At 45.6% G+C, this 21,998-nt stretch overlaps 1 protein-coding gene across 1 annotated transcript in view; it reads right to left on the reverse strand.

Moving 5' to 3' along the window:
- Serp2 (stress associated endoplasmic reticulum protein family member 2) overlaps window positions 1-21,603 on the reverse strand; it is a 24,833-nt gene extending 3,230 nt beyond the window's left edge. Inside the window, 4 exon segments of the mRNA XM_031361908.1 lie at window positions 14,664-14,736; window positions 20,912-21,029; window positions 21,246-21,315; window positions 21,318-21,603. Of these exon segments, the coding sequence (XP_031217768.1) occupies window positions 14,664-14,736; window positions 20,912-21,029; window positions 21,246-21,315; window positions 21,318-21,372 (316 nt within the window). The 5' untranslated portion in view covers window positions 21,373-21,603.
- Between the last annotated feature and the right edge of the window lie 395 nt (window positions 21,604-21,998).

Raw genomic sequence — 21,998 nt, forward strand, 5'->3', positions numbered from 1 at the left:
TCTAAACATGAAATTTATGTGTTTCATTTATACCTAGAATATACTTATCTTAAAAATGATTTCTTTAAAACTGTGTGTATGTGTGTGTGTGTACCTGCTCATTAGTGTGTGCATTATGTATGTGCTGGTGCCCTTGGAGGCTAGAAGAAGCCATCAGAACTTGGAGTTGGAATTACAGGTGGTTGTGCCTGATGTAGGTACTGTGAAGTAGATTAAGGGGTTCTTAAGCACTGAGCCATCTTTCCATCCCCTGAAGATCATTTTTGTATTTTGAGGTTTTTTTTTTTTTTTTCTGTTTTTTTGAGACAGGGTTTCTCTGTGTAGTCCTGGCTGTCCTGGAACTCACTCTGTAGACCAGGCTGGCCTTGAACTCAGAAATCCGCCTGCCTCTGCCTCCTAAGTGCTGGGATTAAAGGTGTGTGCCACCACTGCCCGGTTGAAGATCATTTTATACAATGTTTTTACTGCACCTGAATTTTGTCCATGGCCTACTCATTACATGAGGTCAAATGTATAACTTTCCACTTATGAGGTCATGTCAGCACTCAGAAGCTTTTAGATTTGGGGACATTTTGAGGACATTTTGGGTTTCAAATTTTCAGATTCGACCCTGAGCCTGTATTACCGCTGACCACCACTTGCCTTTACATACACATAAAGTAGCACTCACATGCTCTCTGCATCCTGGAAAAACAGAAACTTTGGGGTATTAGACTTCTAAGTTCTACTTTCTCTGTTTGAAAAACCAAAGATTCCCAGGAATAAATGTGGTGACCTATGGAAAAGTCTACCTGCCCAAAGTTAATGCTAAAAATGTTACCTTCTCCTAAATTTCATCTCAGGACCTGTGGGCTATACATCACTGAATAGGAAATGAGCTATGTCTTAGTAGATCAAACTTCATATTAAGTTAATTCCTGACTTTAGAAGCTCTAGGTCAGGATCAAACTACTCAATTCCTTTTTTTTTTTTCCCAGAACTATTAGTCTAAGGAATCTTAGACAAAATTGGTAAGCCTCAGAAGGGCCAAGACATATATTAAAACAATTTTCCTATTTGAATATTCTTTGATAGTCCTATCTGATCCTAACTGAAGCCTTGAGTTAGCATGCCAAATATTTACAGCTTTTAATTTGTCTACAGAACAACTCCCTCTTGGAAAAATGACTGAAGTCTATTTTAAGTTCACATCTGAGACGGTGGCGAGATGTGGATGTTTATTATTCCTTTTCCAGTTGTACTGATGTCTTCAAGGAGTTTTCTACATTTTATACCAATTATTTTGTTTGAAATTCCATGTGCCTGCCAACACTGCCCTGCAGAGTGACCCTCACTCTGAATGCTGACTTCCCATGCTGCAAACAGGAAAGGAGCCAACAGTGAGATCAAAGAGGAAAGGAAGCGGGGAGTCTAGACCCTGACAAGTTAATAACTTAGCAGTGGGCGAGCAAAGCTGAGAAAACAGCCCAAAGAACGGGCTGCAGGAGTAGGGTGGAGGGCAGGCTAGACAGAAGGGAAGAGAGATTCCAAGAAGGGGCAGTGAGGCGGGCATTCCAGGACAGCCACCAGGTCCTGGGCGGGATACAAACAGGCTCAGGAAAGTCTCTGCAGGAGTGAACAGACTCTGCACCTCCCATCTGTTTGGGATCCTGACCTTCGAAGATCTGCAATCAGTGGTTCTCAACCTTCCTAATGCTGCGACCCTTTAATACTGTTCCGAATGTTGTGGTGACCCTCAACCATGAAATTATTTTTGTTGCTACCTCGTAACTGTAATTTTGCTGTTATGAATTGTAATGAAAACATATTTTCTGATGGTCTTAGGCAATCCTTGTGAAAGTCGATGGACTCCCAATGGGGTCAGGACCCACATGTTGAGAACCACTGCCTTAGACGCTCATGGCTCAAAGGTCTTCACCTCCCCTCTTTCAACCAACTCAAGCTTCGATGTGCCAGATGTTCTATCTCCCTGCGGCTGGTCCACACCTCGAAAGAGCTACTCACAGCCACCCTCTTCAAGCTCTTACCTTTGATTCCCACCCCACCCCCATCTGCCTTCTGCTCTCTGCTCTGAATCCCTTAGTGTGAAGATCCTCCACTTCCTCTTGCCTCACTCCCCTCCTCCCTACCACTGGGTGCTCCCTCCTGAAATGCTCCTCTTTTGTCCTTTGGAAGGTCTCGGCCTCTTAGTTTCTTCTCAGAGAGATTTATGGGGTTGTCTTCTTCCACCACACACTGAGCTTGCGCACTGGAATTCCTCCATGACCTTTGTGATTTGCCTCTCCTTGTAATATTCCTTCTCCTGAGGTGACCTGTCCTGGCCCAGAATTAAGGTCACTCCGCCAGTGATCACTCACAATGGGATTCTCTGTCCCTGAGCAGTGGATCTCCACTGTTTATTATCTAGCTACTGTCGGGCTTTCTCACGCTGATAAATTAGTAACATCATCTTACATCTTGTACATAAACCCTGAGCTCTAGGGTCATCTATGACCTGACTGATGATGACCTGTGGACTCTATGTGAGGATCTTGGGATATATATTCTTCTCTCCATCACCCTAGATACCCTCCTAGCTCTGGCTGCCACCATCTTTCCTAAACTCTTCAATGACTTCCAAATGTTCTGCTCTGGCTCTTCTTTGATCCCTTTTCTGCAAGATTTAGCCTTTAAATAGAAGCAGATAGTATGGGATTACCCCATGTGTGAAGCAAACCAGAGATGACTTCTTGCTAACTTCTCAATAGGACTTCTATGACCTGCAGATTCTGGCTCCTGCCTGCCTGTCCAGACTCACTGGGCAGATTCTTTCCGTTGTGCAGGAACTCTCTCATCATTTCCAAAACTCCCTGGCTCAGCTGCAAGGCTTTATCCCAGGCTATTGGACCTGAAATCTGTGCTACCACATGCCTACTTTCTCCATAATCTCAAAAGATATTTCCTCCAGAGAATGTCTTTGACACACTGGAGCAGACGATCTTAAACAAGAGTGTATGACATACTCTCCTAAGAATGTATTGTAACATTCTTTCATGGATGCTAGAAAAATCAAATACAAACAATCAACAAATGAAAACCACCACCACCAACAAGAACAAAACCCACCGCACCCCATCTATAAATCAGCGGATGAACTGAACAGTTGTTAAGCCTTTCAAAAAGTGATCAACCATAAAGCAATGCAAGTCAAAATTGCTTTGAAAGTCTCTCTCTGTCTCCAGTCAGAATGGCCATCATCAAGGAAAAAAAACAAAAACAAAATAAAACAAAACACCACTTACATCAAACGCTGCAAATGCTGGTGAGGATGTGGGGAAAGGAAAAAAACCCTATTCGGTGCTGGTGGAAATATAAATTGGTTGTGGGCATGTGGAAGTCAACACACCCCAGAGGTGCCAGCCTATCCATGTTAACAGCTTCATTATTTGTGACAGATAAGAAATGGACCCAGCCTAGCTGTAGCTAAAGCCATGAAAATGCATGAACCCCTGGGGTGTGCTTCATAGGAAAGAGAAAGAAACTGGGACTCGGCTCCAATAGGAGGCTCAAGGCCACTTTTATTGTAGAGAAATGCTTAAGAAGAGAGATGAAAAGAGTTGCCAAGATGAGATCAAAGCAGGCCAGTTCAATATCCTTTAGGCAGATAAGGTAACTATAGAAATCAAACTTCATTTTTTTACTAAGAAAAAGGATGAAGAAAAGCTGGGTCCCCTGGGTGATAAGCAGAAGTGTCAGGAGGCAAGGCAGAGCAAAGCTGACCCAGTGAGCTCTTGGAGGGAGAAACACAAGGACACAAGAGAGGTGCCATTTTTCACAGGTTGTTCCAGAGAAGAAAGACTAAAGAGATGCCAGAGATAAGTTAGGGAAGGAAGATGTCAAAAATCAAGTGGTATTAACATAGATTGGGATGGCCTCCCAGAAAGAGATCCTACACAGGGGCACATGGAAAGTGCCACAAGTCACCTTGTGAGAGTCGAAGGCTGCTGGGATGTCTCCTCTAGACCGTCTGTCTTGCTCTTCTGGGGCTGTCCGGTTCTCATGCACCTCATGGTGGTCTCTGGGGTGACTTTCTCTGGGAGCAGTTTCCAGAATGTTCTGGCAGTCTCCAGGAAAAGCCAGTATTTATGCGGTCAACCTGCAAACATTGGGGATTTAAGTCTATCCTGGAGCAAGTTTCCAGGAAAGTAGGGGAGTGGAACACTGTGAACCAATGAAAGAGTAGCCTGTGTCTAGGGAACCAATGAAAGCACAGCCTGTGGCGGGGAACCAATGAAAGAGTAGCATGTGGTTGGGGAACCAATGAGAGAGCAGCCTGTGGCGGGGAATCAATAAAAGAGTGCAGGGAGCCAATGAAAAATCAACCTGTGGCAGGGAGCCAATGAAAGAGCAGGCAGTGTCTGGGGAGCCAATGAAAGAGCAGGCAGTGTCTAGGGGACCAATGAAAGAGCAGGCAGTGTCTGGGGGACCAATGAAAGAGCAGCCTGTGGTGGGGAAATTAATAAAAGAGCGCAGGGAGCCAATGAAAGAGCAGCCTGTGGCGGGGAGCCAATGAAAGAGCAGGCAGTGTCTGGGAAACCAATGAAAGAGCAGCCTGTGGTTGGTTCCTATCTGCATTTGGAGGCAGATGGTTAGACATCTGGGATATTTGGAAAACAGTTTTCTGGCAGCAGAATCCAGAGGATGTTCTAACTCTATTCAATCAATATAGTCATATACAAGGTCTAAAGTTAGCAAACTTTTGCTCCACAGTACTTTTAGGAAAATAATATGAGAGAGAATGTGGGACAACAGAAAGCAGATGGGGTTTGAGGTCCCGGAGTCCAGAATGTTAACCTTTGGACCATGGAATCACGTGAGTTTGGAGTCTGGAAGAACTAGGTTTGGGAACTAGCTATCTCAATTTTTAAATATGAAATTCTGGCTGGTTTTCTCTACGTGTGGTAGTAGCCTCCTCATTGGGGGCTGTGTAGTTAGGAAAGAAACTGCAGAGTCCGGCATTACAATGAGTCCTCGGGAAACGGTGAGTGAAATAGTAGGAAGAAATCTTGCCCTCACGCTGCGGCTAGGCTAGAATGCGTTCCTTTTAGAAGAGGACAAGTTCCCTCTGTCCCCAGATCTCCCTGTTGATGCAGCTGGTCAAGATGGGGCAGGTTGTTTGGTAGCTTAGAGCTTCCCTCCCCACCATGTATGATTGTACCAGAATGAAGCAAGGCTACTAAATAGGTTTAATTAAGCATTTACAATCTTGATTAGAACCTAGCTGGGAATGCGACAGGCAGGAGGGAGGCCATATGAACAAGAGCCAGAGGCATCCTTACATAAAGCCGTCACAGTGCTGCCGCTGAGCATTTTATATGTTAAGTGTCAACCCTCAGAAGGAGCTGTTGGGAGGGTTGTGAGTTCAGAACCACTCCACCCTCTTGACCAATTCGAGACTTGAGGCATAGAGTGGGCATCAGTACCTTGGAAGGCCATACAGGTGGGAAGTAAGTGGCTGGACCAGGTTGCAGCAGAGGCTGGGTTTGGTGTTGGAACTCTTAATAACTGAGCTAACTCTATCCACATAGTGGCTCGCAGCCAACACACTCCAAAAGCAGCAGCAGCAGCCTTTTACAAAAAAGGTTCTTAGCTGTTGCAAAAGGTCCTATTTTGGTGTCTGAGCCTTGGGCTCAAAGACACACATCACCACAATGCTGGTGATCACATGAGCATCACACAGGGAGTACAGGGCAGAGGACAGTAAAGGGAGAAGCTCCTTGTCCTTCCACATGTTTCTGCCACACTCATGACTCTGTCTTCTCCCTCCCCCAAATCATCCTGAACATAAAAGGTCAGCCTTGAGGAAAGCCAGTGGGTGGCCCTACTGCAAATGGATGTCTCTACCAGGGCATCCACTCAAGGACAGGGGTGGACTATCTGACACTTGAGGCTGGGCACGGGGAAAGAGTTCAGGCCCTGCCAAGAACATCCCAGAGAATCACTTCACATCAGTTCTAAACAGGCTGTCCTGAAAAAGGACCTGCCTGTGATACGCTATCTCCGTCCCCACCCCCAACTCCTGCAGGCAGAGTCCCTGGAGAGTCCAGGAGAAAAGTGCAGGCAGTGAGTGAAGTGACAAACAAATCACTGTCCCCACCCAGAAACAGGGGAGCTGGCTGTACAGTGCCAAATAAACAGAGCAGGCTCTGTGCTCAAAGGCTTTAACTGTAGTGAGAAGCCAGATCCAATGTACTATTTGGTGAGCAAAGATGGTTGCTGCCTTTTACAGATAGGGAAATCAGGATATCTAGCAACACAGAGCAACAGGCCTACACACACACACACAGATAAATACATAGATACATACAAACACACATACACACACATACACAGATACATAGACCACAGAAGCATACGTATAAAGATACATAGACACAGATAGATATACATACAGATATGCGTAGGCACACGTAGGCACATACACACTGACACAATGGTATACATATGTATTCACACACATACACATGTGTACATACATATACACAACACATAGAGACACATATGTAGATAACTTCCTTAACACACACCCTACTTCCTCCGCATACACAGGAACACATCTTATACACATGCATACAGACAGAGACACAGGCACATAACACACATGACCACATATTAATTCACAAAAACATAGAAACCTCAACATAACATATACATATACATAAGCACATATATATAAGACCATATAGCAAAATACACACGGATGCACAAACACATATACTGACACGAACCCATGGAAACACAGAAATCCACAAATAGACACAGATGTATATGTAAATCTACAATTCGATAAACATATACACATGTAAACACATGGACACAGAAACGCGTGTATACATAAATATATACATCTAGAAATCTATACATCTATACATAAACACATAGGTATAGAAATATACAAACACAGAATCTACATGTATTAACACATGTAGAAGCCTACACACTGCCTAACATACATGTATCTAAACACATACACAAACACTCATAGTAACCACACCACCACTTCAAATAAACAGTCGCTCTTTAATTTATCAAGCTTTTAGCAACACTCTGCAGCCTTCCAAAGGAAAAGGGCCAAAAAGCCCTCACCCAGGGTTTTGTTCTCAGAAATGGTTGTGATTATTAAATACACACTCACTGGAAAATTATCCAACACAGAAAATGATGGAGGAAATGACGGTCACTGGGTAATCCTATCTACTCCACATTCCCTTTGATGCGGAAGCTCAAGAATGCCCAGGCTTTGGAAACCCTTAAAACTCTCAATTTCAGACTAGGAAATGAATAGTAAAGTTTGACAGAGAGGAGAAATAAAATTGAAATTAGGAATACCCAAGGGAGGGATAGCCTGGGAAAGAACTGAGGTGTTGATTGGCATTTAAGAGGTTCTGGCAGAGAAGCAAAGGATGCTGGGGATTAAACGGTTCCACTGATCCCAGCTGACGTTGGAACAGGATCCAGTTGAGGATGGAACACGATGCATCTTTGCCACAAAGAGAACACCTCACACTGTTGCTCTTTGCCACTGTACAGTATAGCCTGGGCTCAGGAGAGATAAAGAGCACTGTAAGACCACCGGAAGTATGCACATGCTAAGTCTAAATTTAAAAGGCTGCCCAGATAGCATATTAAGAGAAGAGCAAATGTTTAGGAGGCATTTGGTCAAGGAGGAAAGTGGAAAATACTGAACATACTTGTTCTCTGAATACTGTAAAATGTTTAGTCCAGGGATTACAAAGAGGTTTTGGCTCTGGCGACCATACCATGTTCATGGCAGACATCACTAATCAATTGTTACCTACTGTCTAATTATTGGGGGTTGGGTTGGGGAGGCTGGGAGTATAGCCCAATGGTAGTGTTTTCACTAAGCATGTGTGGAGGCCATAGTTTAGTCCCCAGCATTACAACGTAAAAACACCAACCGAAGAGGAAGAGGAGAAATCTAGGAATTATAGTTTGATGCACAAGTAGTCGCAAGGAAATCCATCAGTGGTTTGGGGAATAGCATCAAGTCTGCCAGTCTTCAAGACTGAGAGAGGTGTGAGGAGATAGCAGCTGGAGTATTTGTGTGACAGTATCTCTGCAGGGAACAGTCATGGAGTGACATTCTGGATGTCTTGTCTCTGAGTCTTGAGATTAAAAAACAAGCAGTCCTCCAAAGTAATGGTTTGGAAAGTCAAGATTGGCTGTTGCAGGAGATGCTTATCAGTAGAGGCCCCATTGCCTGAAGAAGATAAAAAGAGGGACAAAGAGGGGGGTGGGGGAGGGGACAACCTCCCACAGGACACTTGAATTCCACAGGCTTCAATATGGTTCTGTATCTGAAGAGATTAGGCAGATAGAAACCTGTCCAGTCAGTTCATCAAGCTCAAGGACTTCTAAATCCCAGGCTAGGAGCAGGCATTTGATAGAGAAATAAGTTTTACATTTCAGATATAACCTATAGAGTATTAATAAAAATAAAGCCAGCTACTCGATTAAACAAAATGTAACAAAGCAAGAAATGGTCCAGAGATGTCCCTGTTGGGCAGCTGTAGTCTCAAAAGAATACATGAGTCCCACTGTTTTGAATCTCACATGGAAAACTGCACAAAATGGGAGTGTCTTAGCATTGCTTTAAGGAAATGAAACTGTGTTTTATGCTCAGTCTGAAGTATAAACCACTAGTCTCTAAGGTTGCTCCACATGGTGGTTCTGCCTTTCTCTTGGGCGGGGATGGTGCTTATGTATTATCCTACAGGGGGACCATGTTAGCCCCAAGAATGGCTCTCATTCATCCTCAAAGCAAGAGGCAGGCAGGCATGCCAGCTGATGGTTTTCTGATAGACAGTAGAAAGTTGAGGCTGGGTCTGCCAATTAGATACGCAGCCTGGGAGAAGGAGACGTGAGGTAAGCCCTCCAGAGCTGAACTGACATTTTTCTATGAGATGTCAGTATTTGTAATGAGTAATGGCAGGTTTGGGCTTGTAATGAGCCAGATCCCCAGAACCATTCAACATCTGTGGTAGACTGCCCCTCCTGCCATGAGTCAGAGTCTTACTACATCTCAAGACTACCCTCAAACTCCTCAAAATCTTCCTGCCTCAGCCTCATGAGTAAGTGAGGGAATTTACATGCGAGTACCACGGTGCCCAGCTCTTATCTCCATTCTCTCAGCAAGAAAAGCAACACTGCTGGGCGGTGATGGTGCACGCCTTTAATCCCAGCACTTGGGAGGCAGAGGCAGGAAGATTTCTGAGCTCGAGGCCAGCCTGGTCTACAGAGTGAGTTCCAGGACAGCCGGGGCTACACAGAGAAACCGGGGCTCAAAGAAAAAAAAAAGGAAAAGAAAAGCAACACTGAGAGGGTTAGTCTTGTCCAGGGTCACTCGGATTCGTGACTGTCCTTCGCTCCCAGGACTCCTACTGAGCTTCGGAGAAGTCCCTTGCCTGAGGCCCCATCTGTAGTGGAGACTTATTCCACAGATGCACTTATGTAACCTCAGCCCCCGTGCTTCCTCTGGGTGATTACTAGAGGTTCTAGCCAGCTGCCCCCCCCCCCCCCCCTGCAAGAAGCAAGAGGAGCTTTGGCAGGACTCGGACAACGGTGACTTCAGGCAGCCCCGGGAGGTCTTCTGCTTCATCTGACTTCTCAGTGTGGTGATGGCATTTCCTTGACGTGGGTTTGTCCTGAAGCCTCCGGGTGCAGACTCCAGAAAGGACACATGCCCCAAATGAGGAAGGCCGCAGGAGGGCTGCCAAGAAGCCGCACCAGACTCTCATAGGTTTGTTAACCAGCCTCTCCACATAATGGAGAGAGGGGGACCGGTAAATGAGCAGAGGTTTAAGTGCTAGCTCCCTGACACCCCTAATTCTCCCTGAGACTACAGTGAGGAAAAAAATAGTAAGTGCGTTTCTTACTACTAGCCTGACCTGAATATTTGTTTACCACCAGCACAGTGACACTATTTCTAAAAGGGGCGCTTTGCTCCACCAATCGTCACCTAGGAAAGTAGGTTAATAAACTGAGGGAATGGAAGTGGAGAGACTTTGAAAGGATGAGCGCAGACGATCAATATCTTCCCTAGTGTGAGTCATTACCTTGTCCTTGGTGTCTCCATGGAAATACACAAATTAAGAGAGACTCTAGGAGCTCACCGATGGCAGTAAGCTATCTCAGGGACTTAGTGGGACAAAACTTTTGCCTACACCAGGGGTATATGATAGTCAAAGAAGAGGCAGAAGGTGAAGAAGGGCAGAGATGTGGGACCCTTTCACAGAGTGACAGTCCACCATTCAGAAACATGGCGGGCAAGAGTGGGGCAGGGGGCTTCCATGAGTACTGCAGTGAGACATGAGGAGAACATCTTCCCCTGGTGATTTTAGAACTGGAACTTGAGGCAGACTCTCCAGGGATGAGGGTGTCTAGTATCCTAGTGTCTGTAGGAAGGCTCCTTACTAAAGCAGAGGAGCAATACAGAGGCTAGAGTTGACAAAAATCACATCCTTCCCAATAGAGAGAAGAGAGGGGAGGGACTTATAGTCTGAGACCTGTAAAGGACGTAAGGGGGAAGAGAGTCAAGAGCTGGAAGGGTTCTGTGATGAATGACTAGTCCTGTAGAGCTGGCCTTGGGGACAGAGCTGAGGGAACAATTGTGTTTTTCATGACAAGTTTTGTTTAGAAAGGGCCATGTACAAAGATGGCAGGGTGTGCACCAAGGACAAACTGGGAAGAGTAACATGATTCTGTGAGAGCAGTGGCCAGTATGAGCTGAGGTATATAGAAACAATACTACCGCTGTGAAAAGGAGGTGTGTGTGTGTGTGTGTGTGTGTGTGTGTGTGTGAGAGAGAGAGAGAGAGAGAGAGAGAGAGAGAGAGAGAGAGAGAGAGAGAGAGACAGAGACAGAGAGAGAGACAGAGAGACAGAGAGAGACAGAGAGAGACAGAGGCAGGTGTAGCATTTTTTTGTAGTAACTTGAAAAGAGATGAGGGCCATTGCTTTGGGGGAAATGGCAGCACATGAAGAGGGGACAAAGTATAGCACCTTGGCTTTCATAGCTCGCCTGTGGGGAGAAGCAAAATGGTCTGGCTAGCGAGACTGAATTAGGTGCAGTACAAACAGTGGAAGGCGGGCTATGCAGAACAATGGGAAAATGTCTAACATGATGGAGGCCTTTGGCTTTATCTTCAATTCCCCAAAGAAACACAAGGGTGGGAGGAGATGGGTGGGTGTAGTCAGTGGCCTGCTCTCTGAGCCACTATGGTCCAAGCTGCAGGACCTTCCTCATAGGTCCACAGCCCAGGGGCCTGACAAGCTCACAGGAGCCAAACAAAGCCTGCATAGGCAACAGTGCTGGTCCCCGAGAATGGCCGGACTCCAGGAGATTTATGCAAGGCACATAGATTTGAAAAAAAGAGGTCAGACCGGAATGCTCTACTGGCTTGCGCCCAGACTACGTTGGAGGGCCACCATGTCCTCACTAGAAACTGTGATGCTAGAAAAGAAACATGCATTGGCTATGGATCTATTTATCACCTGGGCAACAGGGATACGGGTCCTGTGACTAGGCTTGTGGGATGCTCATGTGCCTATGGCACAGCCTACTCCCTCTTGTGGGGTTCACCTTCCTTACTCATTCTGTCTGAATGCTTACTCAACTCAACTGCAGGAAGATCCCTCTTCTCAGCCCTGTGTGTTGGGGAGGGTCCTCATCTACAACTGCTGAGCTACTGTGGTCAATTTGGGGTACTGTGGCCTGGACTGCCCCAGCTCCCGTCCTTGCCACCCCTACCTATGTTCACAAGCTCCCGAGGAGTTTGCATTCCAAAACCCAGCATAGAACCAGACTTCAAGGCTGCCAGGAGAGGATAGTCAAAGTCAGGTTGAGGGAGACTGCCTCACTGTGCCCCATGGCTTTCTTGAAGTCTAGACCTCTCATCGGTGACTTGGAGGTAGAATATCTGTTCAGAGATCATAGCACTGGGAAAGGATAATTATATCTGAGGCTCAAAGTTCAAAATCTATCTGTCTATATACTGGTCATAAAGCTGGAGAGCACAGATAACTTTTTAATGTAGGCTGGCATGCTTAAACCAAAAGTTTGTTTTGCTTCATTTTTAGGTGAAAAATTAGGTACAATATCAGAGGTTGTGAATTCCAGGTGAATATATCCACACAGGGGGAAGTGCTGAACTAATAGACCAATCTTGGAGAAAGAATATATATTGTATGAATGTATCACCTGTCAATTTAAAAGCCTGTGAGCTATGGCTTAGGCAGGAAATGGAAGGTGGGATGTCTGGGAGGAGAAAGAGTTCTGGGATAGAGCCAGGACCAGGAGGTCCTTGGGAAAGATGTGACAAGATTGACACATGGTACCTGAGCACAGGTAACCAGCCACGTGGCCCAGCATAGGCTAGAATAAATGGGTTATTTTAGTTACGATCTAGTCAGAGTAGAGCCTAGCTCTATGGCCAAGGTATCTGTAAATACGTTTAGTGAATCCGAGTCTTATTTCTGGGAGCATGGGGCTTGGAGGAAGAACCAGCACTTAAGTCCAACACAGTCTCTTGCATTTGTGCACAATGTTACCACTGACACATGTTGACTGCATCATGTAATAGTACTGACTATACTGCATAAAAGAATATCATGTCAACAAACCTCTCATGTACATTTGTAAACTTGGCCACTGAGGAAAGACAACCAACAACCGAACGTTTTTAAATCATGCAGCTTTACATTAGATCTTGAAAAGGAAACCAGGTATTTATCTATCTGTAGTATGAGCAGGATCTGGCCATCCATCCACACATCCGCCACCCACTAGCCCACCTCAACACTCCCTATGTATCAAGTATTGTGTGGGATCTACAAACTCGGTGGAAAAGAAACACTGCTTCCCTTGAAAATTTCTGTGGGAGGAGATAGACAAGAAGCAAGGAAATGACGTCATCTGAAATGATGAGGACGGAGAGAAATGGAAAGGATGTGTTGGGGGATGTGGGTTCTTTGGAGGTAAAGAGGTGCACAGCAGGGGACTAATGTGAAGAAAGACTGGGATGGAGCCTGAGGGCTGATAGGGCCCTCTCCACCCCACCCCCACCCCCACTCAAAAGCATGAGGGTCCGACTGGAAATCAGGTCATGGTAGTAAAATCAAGAGTGGTGGTAATCCTCCTGCCTCTATTGGTCACAGCTCTTTTAGGCTATCTTCTGAAGTTGCTAATACTGTACTGTAAGAAAGTCATTGGGGGCATCTGGAAGAACAGTCTAGAAGACACATCTTTTGAGGTCTGGTTGGGTCAGCCAGAGGAGTTCAATCTGAAGATGGATCTACCAGGCAGTCATATTCAAAAACTCTGCATGCTTAGAAGAGAGTGGAGATAGAGTTTTGTGTTGTTGTTGTTGCTCTTGTTTTTGAGACAGGGTCTCACTGTACAGCCAAGGTTGGCCTAGAACTTTCTGTGTAGCCCAAAGCTGACCTCAAACTGACGATCCTTCTGCCTTAGCTACCCAAGTATGCATGCATTCTGGACATGCACCGTGGCAGCCTTTGCTTCTTTGGGAAGTAGGCGCCCCATTCCTTGAAACAGTCATGGACTGGATGAATGCATTCAAATCAGTTATGAGGGCATTCATATACTAGGTAGCTTCCCCCCGCCCCCGCCCTGAGAAAATCTAACATGGCTAAGAATTTTTATTTTTCAAGCAGATAATTTTCTCTTCTTGAAACATCAAGCCCCCTTTAAAATATTTCAAGCACAAGCAATGATATCTCCAAGTGCTTCAGATGTTGCCCCCTCCCCGGATCCCAGAGCTTCTGTAACCTTGGGAAAGCAATCTCTTTAAGATCAAGGAGCTGGACCATCAGGAGTGATGCGCTTCTCTTGATACTGGAGCAGAAGTGTGTCTTGGTGGGATGCCTAAGCATACACAGGAAGACAGCCTTCTTACATCCCTTGTCCTCAGAAACAGAGGTGACAGAGAAGGGTGGGGACCTCTGAAGCTCTGCCCTGCATTTAGATAAAGTAATAGCCACTTACCAGGATTGCAGAAACTTAGTACACGGGGACCAGGAGCCCAGGCAAGGCTCCACAAACAGTATTCATTCAGAACTGTATGCTTTTGTTCTTTGCTCAAGTCCCTTGTGCATATATGTACATGTATTCGCAAGTGTTTGAGCACAGCTCTCTGAACTTGCCAACCCAAAGTATCAAGAGACCTGTATCTATGGCTTAGGTCAAAGAATCTGTTCTGCTTGAGATTTCTACAGAATGCTCCAAGGCCTAAGGCCTCTCCCTGTCTTTGGAATGTAGATTTATCTTGAGCAGATAAGTATTCTACTCTCTGTTCCAAATCTGTATTTAGGCTGTGTGTCTACAGAACAACTCAGCTGACCTTCACAACATCTATAACACATTTAATTTCTTGTAATCACTTTATGACTATGATTTGATAGTGTATGAACTCTGTCTCGCCATACTTGGAATAGAAAATAAATAAAAACCCATAAAGATTAAGGTTTAAGGCTGCAATGAACTTGAACCCCAAATCAATACTTCTTTGTGTATTTAGGTTGAGGACAAAAACATGGTTTTCCAAGGACAGTGGAGAACATAGGCTATAATTCAGTGAAATACCATACCTGAGCCACAGACAACAAAAACAAACAGGGCCAACAGCCATGGCCCAACAGGATATTTCTCTTCTTGTGGCCTCTGTAAGGGAATAGAAAAATTAAGGTTAGGTTCACTGATTCGGGAAACATTTACAGGGCGCTGCTAGGTATTGTATGTGCTGAGGATCCTACTGTGTATGAATGACAGACTTGGGTGCACCTCTTAGTGGGTTCATATGGCTGAGTAAAGCAAGTTATCAAAGATTGGGCTAAATTCTGTAGAACAAGACATTTATTACTCATTACTATTAATGAATTTGGTGGTCTAAAATGTCATAGAGGTAAATGAGGAATAAAGGCTAGTGATATTAACAATAACTGTGTCCATCTGTCAAAAGCATAGTCCAGGCAGTCCATGTGTGTTATCTCCAGACCAAATGGCTCAGTGCAAGGATGATGATGATTATTTCTGTTTTGCAGTTGATAACATGAGGTTCAAAGTTTGCTACTGAGTATGAGATGGGGTTCAATTCATTACCTAGCTCTGGTGTCTTTCATGACCAGATTCATCTTTCATTCTTGTGTCTGTGCATTCCCAGAAGGACCAGACATTTTCCCCAAAACACCAATATATTAAAAGTGAAGAAAGTCCTTGTAACTATAAAAACATGCTGAGGAGTGGATGATAGAGGAACAACATATTCTAAGAAAGCTGCTAAGCCTTAAGTGATGCTTGCAACTCAGAGGAGTTTCTACACACTGGCAAGCAGGACAGCTGCATCTGCAGAGCCTGGCATGCCTGATGCTCTCCTCAGAACAAGAGCAAGGGTATTGGGGATTGGTTCTAATGCTTTGAATTAATCTGGCCCCCCAAATCGGGAATCTGCCTGTCCAAATGCTGAAGGTCCTTGTCCCCAATTGGTTTTTGATCGATCAATAAAGAACCAATGGCCAATGGCTGGGCAGATAGCCTAAGGTGGGACTTGGAGATTTGCCAGGGCTAGGAACTAGAAGAGAGGAAGAGATCGCCATGTCTCGGAGGGAGATGGATCAGATTTAGAGCTGCAGAAGAAAATGCATCCAAAATGTAGGCGGAGAGGGAAAGCAGCCCTATGGGAGGGCCTGCCTAAAAGGTAATATGGCAGCAAAGATAAAAGTTTAGAAGGTATTAAACCAGGAGTACTGGAGGGAAATGTATGCTAGCACAGGGAGGATTAGAACTGCTCAGCCTTTGAGTTAGTCAAGGCATATTTAAAATTAACTGGTGTGTGTGTGTGTGTGTGTGTGTGTGTGTGTCTTTCATTCAAGAATCCAGACAGCTCTTGGGTGTGTGCATGTGCAACCCATTGGAAGTGCAAAGCAGTTAGCTAAACTCGCCACTACACAAGGGTATAAAACAAAAATCTTTCTGCCAACACCCTTAGGACTGTGTACAGATGCTCCTAAAGACCAAATGAATGAGCGGAACACACCTAAGTTTTAGGGAAGACGCCAGAAAAAGCAGTGACTTATCACACAAAAGAATCAAGAAAGACTGGGGCAGGGCACAAAACTGAGGTTGCTTCCTCAATAACTTGAGCAAAAGATAGGCTGCATTCAGTGTAAGCTGAAGAGCATGCAGAGAGAAGCACACGTAGAAAAGACAATCTGTAAATGTTTATTCTCAGAGCAAATCACAAACTCAAGCTATGGGTTTCAATTAAAGACTGTGAATGTTTGAATATACACTCATCATTATAAAGTACGTGCTGAAATACATCTGTGTCTATGCAGATCTGACAGGTATACATTAGGAGATGCCTCCTATTAGTGTTTCAAAAGAAAATGAACGGTGCTCCTGGGGAGTATATCATTTTCCGACATGTTGCGCAAGTTTTAGTAAAGTTTTAGTAAAGTTTCTAACAAAACAAAACAAGCTTTCTTCGATTTGCTTCCCAGAAAAGTTCTTTGTATTAGAGCTACAAAGACATGCTGTATTTATTGATAACTGTCACCCTATACTTGCTGATGGCACATACCTAGAATCTCAGCAATGAGGTGGCTAAGGCAGTTTGATTGTGAGTCTTGAGATTCCATAGTAAGTTCAAGGTCAGTATGGGCCACATAAGGACAACTGTATTTTATTACATAGCTTAGTGGTAGTGTTCTTGCCTAGCAAGAACAAGGCTCTGGTCTTTAGTACTGAAAAAAATAGGAATTCCTTTTCCTCTTTCTCCTCTTCCTCCTTCTTTTAATAAATTAAGCTATAATTTTTTTTTGTCTCAAATCACCAATACCTACTTAGCCTTTTGTCCCTACCTTACTTAGGTATGTCATTTGTATGATCAAGTACATTTTCCTGACATATTTTTATTTTATAGTTTAGAATTATTGACTCCCCAAGAGAACCTGTTTAATATCCATCTCTCCACTATACTGCAGGCCCCAGTCCGCAAGGACTGGCAACAAACTTAAATAAAGAAGATACTAAGTGTTCATTTAAGAATGAATGAACATACATGTTTCATTAACTGTGATTTCATAGGTCAGGTAAAATGTGAGTCTACAAAGATTATGGTCCTTTTATTTATTTATTTTTTTGACACAGGCTTTCTTCCAGTCCAGGCTGTCCTTGAACAGTAGCCAAAGACGATCTGACCTTCTTTTTCTACCCTTTCACCTCCCATGTGTTGGAATTACAGACATGCAACACCACTCCCAGTTTTACGTGGTGCTAGGGATCAAACGCAGGGCTACCTGCATGCTATGCCAGCAAGTCTAGCAACTGAGTGACATGCTCAGCCATCCTTTTAGTAAGACTTTGTAACTGGTGGTAATGAGTGGGTCATCCTTGTATTTTACTTACTAGATACTGAAGTAGATAGAGATCAATGTGTCAATAGCAGGTCAATTTTGACTAAAGATTAAAGCCACTCATTCTTTGTCCTTGACCAGCATGCATCCTGGGGAGTCACAATGTAATAGGTCTCTGCTTTTAGACCAGAAAAGGGCCAAGTCATTCTTTAAGAATTTCATAGTATAGCGTTAGAGTGTCACATCAGATTAAGCTAAACTCAGATCAAGTAAACAACAGAGATTTTAAAGTCACTTGAGCAGAGTGTGACATCTACCCTTCCTCTTCTAGAACTCTACTGTCCTAGTTTCTTTCAGAAGCCAATTCCGTTGCCACTGTTGTAACTGTTGGCACATTATGAAAAGATTCACCTCAGCTCTATTCCCAGCAAAGCCAATAAGGGAATCCACGAGTCTCTATTTGAATCACTGGGCTACTAAGGATGCCAAATGGAGTCCTGTATTCTATACCTTCAGTTAAACACAAATCATCTCATAACCCTGTGTATATAATACAAAACCCTTCTGGAAGACATTCCCCAGTAAATGGAAATTAGCTGTGGGCTTTCAGAGCTCCGGAACACACGGCTGATCATAATGCCAGTACATCCCCTTCAGAGAGTCGTAATTTTTCCTGGAAAGGGTGCCAGTACAAGCCCACGGGGGCAAGTCACATAAGCACCATTATACTGCTGCAAAAGACAGAGGAAGAGATGTTTCTATGGCGATTCTGTATAGAGCAAGGCTCACCTCAGGCATGAGGGCCCAACATGCGAAGGGCTGTCTTTTTCTTTGATAAAATCCTTGCAGGGCAGCTCAGAACTCTACAGTCTAAATTCCCTTTCACTTCAGAGGATTTCCCCAAACAGCCCTTGCATTTCTGTTTCTTGAATCAATGTGCTATCTGGGAGGAAAATATTGGCTTACCCAAAAGCTAATCTCCAAAGACGAGCATCCGCCCGCATACAGAGACAGAGGCTGACTTCTGAACAGTGAACTTGATTTTTCAACTGGAACTTGCAAATCTGTTCCCATTTACTTAAGTCTATCCAGAATGAGTTACTTCTGTTTGGCCTCAGACAGGGACGAGGGACCGAGGTGCATATTTTACATATCAAAGCACTCAGCCTCCAGGTCTCCCAGCATCCCTCAGTCCCTACCTGGCATACCCTGCCCCCAACCCTGCCAGCCTAGAGGCTGGGCTGGGGACTATCCTTCTCCCAGAGGCTCTTCTCTATATATTATTCAGACATCTTGGTCTCCTCTCTCTCTCCCTCTTTTTCTTTCTCCCTCTCTTTCTTTCTCCCCTGTTCTCTCTCCTATATTGTTGGTCTCCCCTCTCTCTGTTTCTCTCTCTCTCTTTCTTCTCTTCTGTATGCACCACCCCATGGTGACTTCCGTGGCCTCCTTCCTTGGGGCCAGTGAACTCCCCTGAGAATATCTCCTCAGTAAACCTGCCTTTAATATAATCTAATCTGACATGAATTAGCTCACTTCACTGGCGGAGAAATAACCTAGCAACTCCTATCAAAGTATAACCATGTTTGACTTGTAATTAAAGCAACAAGATTCAGGATTTACAGAGAAAAGTTTTATTTTCCTTTTGGATGCTGATCCACTTACAATACAGCTAACCAAAAGACCCTTCAAAACAACTGAAGACAAACCTTTATTGGGGCTTAGTTTTGAAATCTTTCATTACAAAATTTAGTCTGGTCAATTACAGTTCCTTCGAGGCGCCAGGCACTGTCGACCAGGGCCATCCATGGTATAGCAGAATCTGTTAAATGCACTTATACCATACATTAAATATAATTTAAATGTAGCTGGGAATGTTGAGTTGGATTGCAGATGGCTAGTTATATCCACTCCATGGTGTTTTCCCGTTTTCTTATTTTAAAGCCAACGATTTTTTTTTCTTCATTTTAGGCCCTCAACATTCTCTCAAGTCCACAGAAGCTGATGGAGAAATTAGCTCTGCAAATTAGTTCTTGTGTCCTTGCCCCCACATAAGCTGTGAACTGAGATCATCTTATATCTGAACTCTGATTCCTCCATTCATTAGAAAGAGCCACATCTACATGTTTCCGCTATGTCAGCAGATAGGTCTGCCACCCTGAGAAGGAAGATCTACTAGGAGCATAAAATAATTGCCTTTAATGTCAACTTGGGCAGTGGCTCCCTGCCCCCACCCAGTAAAACCTCATAGGGGAAACAGATTTCTGTGAAAATATGGTTCCCATTCTATGGTGCCTTGGTATTTTGTCCCCTCCAATCACAGCTAATTGTTCTAGTTCCCCAAAGAAGGAATTTTAAGGGTTACTTAAGCCTGGAGCTGTGTATAAAGCTGAGTGGAGTTTGACGCCATGGCTTCTGAGGCACAGTTTTGCTTGGTTTAACAAGAATTCCGGTGTGATGACTACACATCCAGCTTTTCCCTCAGTTAATCAAACCAACATAATTTCTTTGCTAAAAGGCATTGCCTCATCAAGTCTGTGTTTCCAGACAAACCCCAAGCTTCGGCTGGGCTTCCCCATAATCTTATGGGATAATAGATTCCAGGCGCCTTTGCAAACCAGTTCTTCGTAACGATGCAACCCACTCAAGTCTTGGATGGTTCAAAGTCACAGGCCTGACATTTTCTGTAGCAGACAACCTGGTTTCCTAAAGGAAACCTCTGCACCTAAGGTACACAGTTTACTTAAGATTCCAGGGATAAAGCTTTAATACATAGTCTGAGAGCAAAAAACCTCAGGCAATAAGCTGATCACTACAGTTACAGCATCATAATGAGCCAGAATCCATAGGATGAATTATAGGCAGTAACGAGGCTCTTCAGCGTTGGCTGAGGCGGTTACATTTTGCAAGAGAAAGAGGAGGGTGGAGAGAAATGTAGCTCGGAATCTCACGCCCTACTTTTAAACCCTTTATATATACATTCATACGTGTGTGTATATATATGTACACACACACACACACACACACACACACACACACACACACACAGAAGAGACAGATCACCACAAAAAAAGGTGGAAAGAAAACCTTAGCATGGGGATGGGGGGAGAGTCCAGGGGCGGAGTCTGGAAGCTGGGGATAAGTGGCATTCTATCATTTGTTCGTTCCTTCCTTCATTCATTCATTCATTCACCTACTAGGCTCCCAGCCCAGTTGGCTCTACCGGCCCCTAAGATGCAGCTTTTAGCCTTTTTCAAGGACGATGGCTCATTCTCTCTTGGAGAGGCTCCACCAACCAGAGCCCTCCCCGCCCACGAGAAAGCCGAGCAGTCTGCGCCCCCAGAGCCCGGCTGGGTCCCCCAGCCTGCGGGACCCCGGAGGAGGGGCCGGGAGGCCTGGCTCCGAGCCCGCGGCCCGCCCGCTCCGCCCCGCTCCGCCCCGCGGGTCCTGCCAGCTCGGCCGGGCCGGCGCCGCCCCCGCCTTACCAGGGTTTTGGCTACGTTTCCCCTCTGGGTGATGTTTTTGCTGTGCTTCTCGTTAGCCATCCGGATCCGCTGTTTGGCCACCATGGCTTGGGCGCTTGGGGATGCTCTCGACTCCCACCTGCAAGGATGGCCGGGGTGAGCCGTAGCCGCAGGGCCCCGCGGCTTGCCCGGGCGCTGCAGGTGGCAAGGCGCGGCCGAGCCCCGCGCACCCCGCTCCCCGAGCCCCAGCCAGCCGGCTCCAGAGAGAGGCCAGCGCGCGGACGGAAGTAATCTCTCATCTCAGGAAACCCTCTCCGACTTCCTCGCCATCCTTCCGGTCCCCCCAGCTACCTACCCTGCGCGGCCACCACCGAGGCAGGAGGCGGGAAGCGGGAGGCGGGCGCTGCTACAGCGCCGCGCTCCGAGCCAAGGGCACCGTGGCCCAGGGTGTCACGGTCCTGAGATCGAACGCTGCGGGGCATAGGGTTCGGGCGACCCGGCGTTTGTGCGTGCGTGGGGGGTGGGGACGCAGCCGCACCCAGCCTGGTGACCTCTGTTTCCTGACCACCTCAGGCCAGGCAGTGATTGCGGGGCTGGGGCTTCAAGTTGAAGGCTAGACCCTAGGCATCGAGCGAGCGCTGAGCCTCAGAAGGCAAGCTGAGCCTGACCAGGTTTGGGTAGTACTGTTGGGAAACACCCCAAAGGAACCTACCCTTCAGGTGTCTGAGGTAACCCCACTTTGGCACGTTGGGTTGTGAGAAGAGACCCTTTGTGACATAGGAAGAAGAGCCAGGAAGCCTCTTTCCGGTCCCTGAAAAATGTGGATGAGGGTGGAGTTGGACCAGACCTCACCTTGACAGTGGTGGGCATCACACTAGTAGATTGCCCCTGAAACAGCTGAGTGGAGCATAGAGGGCGAAGAGGTCGTGAGCCTACAGCACAGGAAGATTTGATGGTCACAGCCCATAACCAAAGCGTTGACCTCCCTTGAGCTCCCATCCCCCACCACCCCACCTCCACTGCTTTGGGGCGTCTTGAACCTCCTTTAGCCGTCCTTGTTCTATAAAGTGCTGAGTGTGGGCTCTCAGACAGCATTGGGAGTTTCTCT

This window comes from Mastomys coucha, unplaced genomic scaffold (genome assembly GCF_008632895.1).
Source record: "Mastomys coucha isolate ucsf_1 unplaced genomic scaffold, UCSF_Mcou_1 pScaffold9, whole genome shotgun sequence".
Taxonomy (NCBI): Eukaryota; Metazoa; Chordata; class Mammalia; order Rodentia; family Muridae; genus Mastomys; species Mastomys coucha.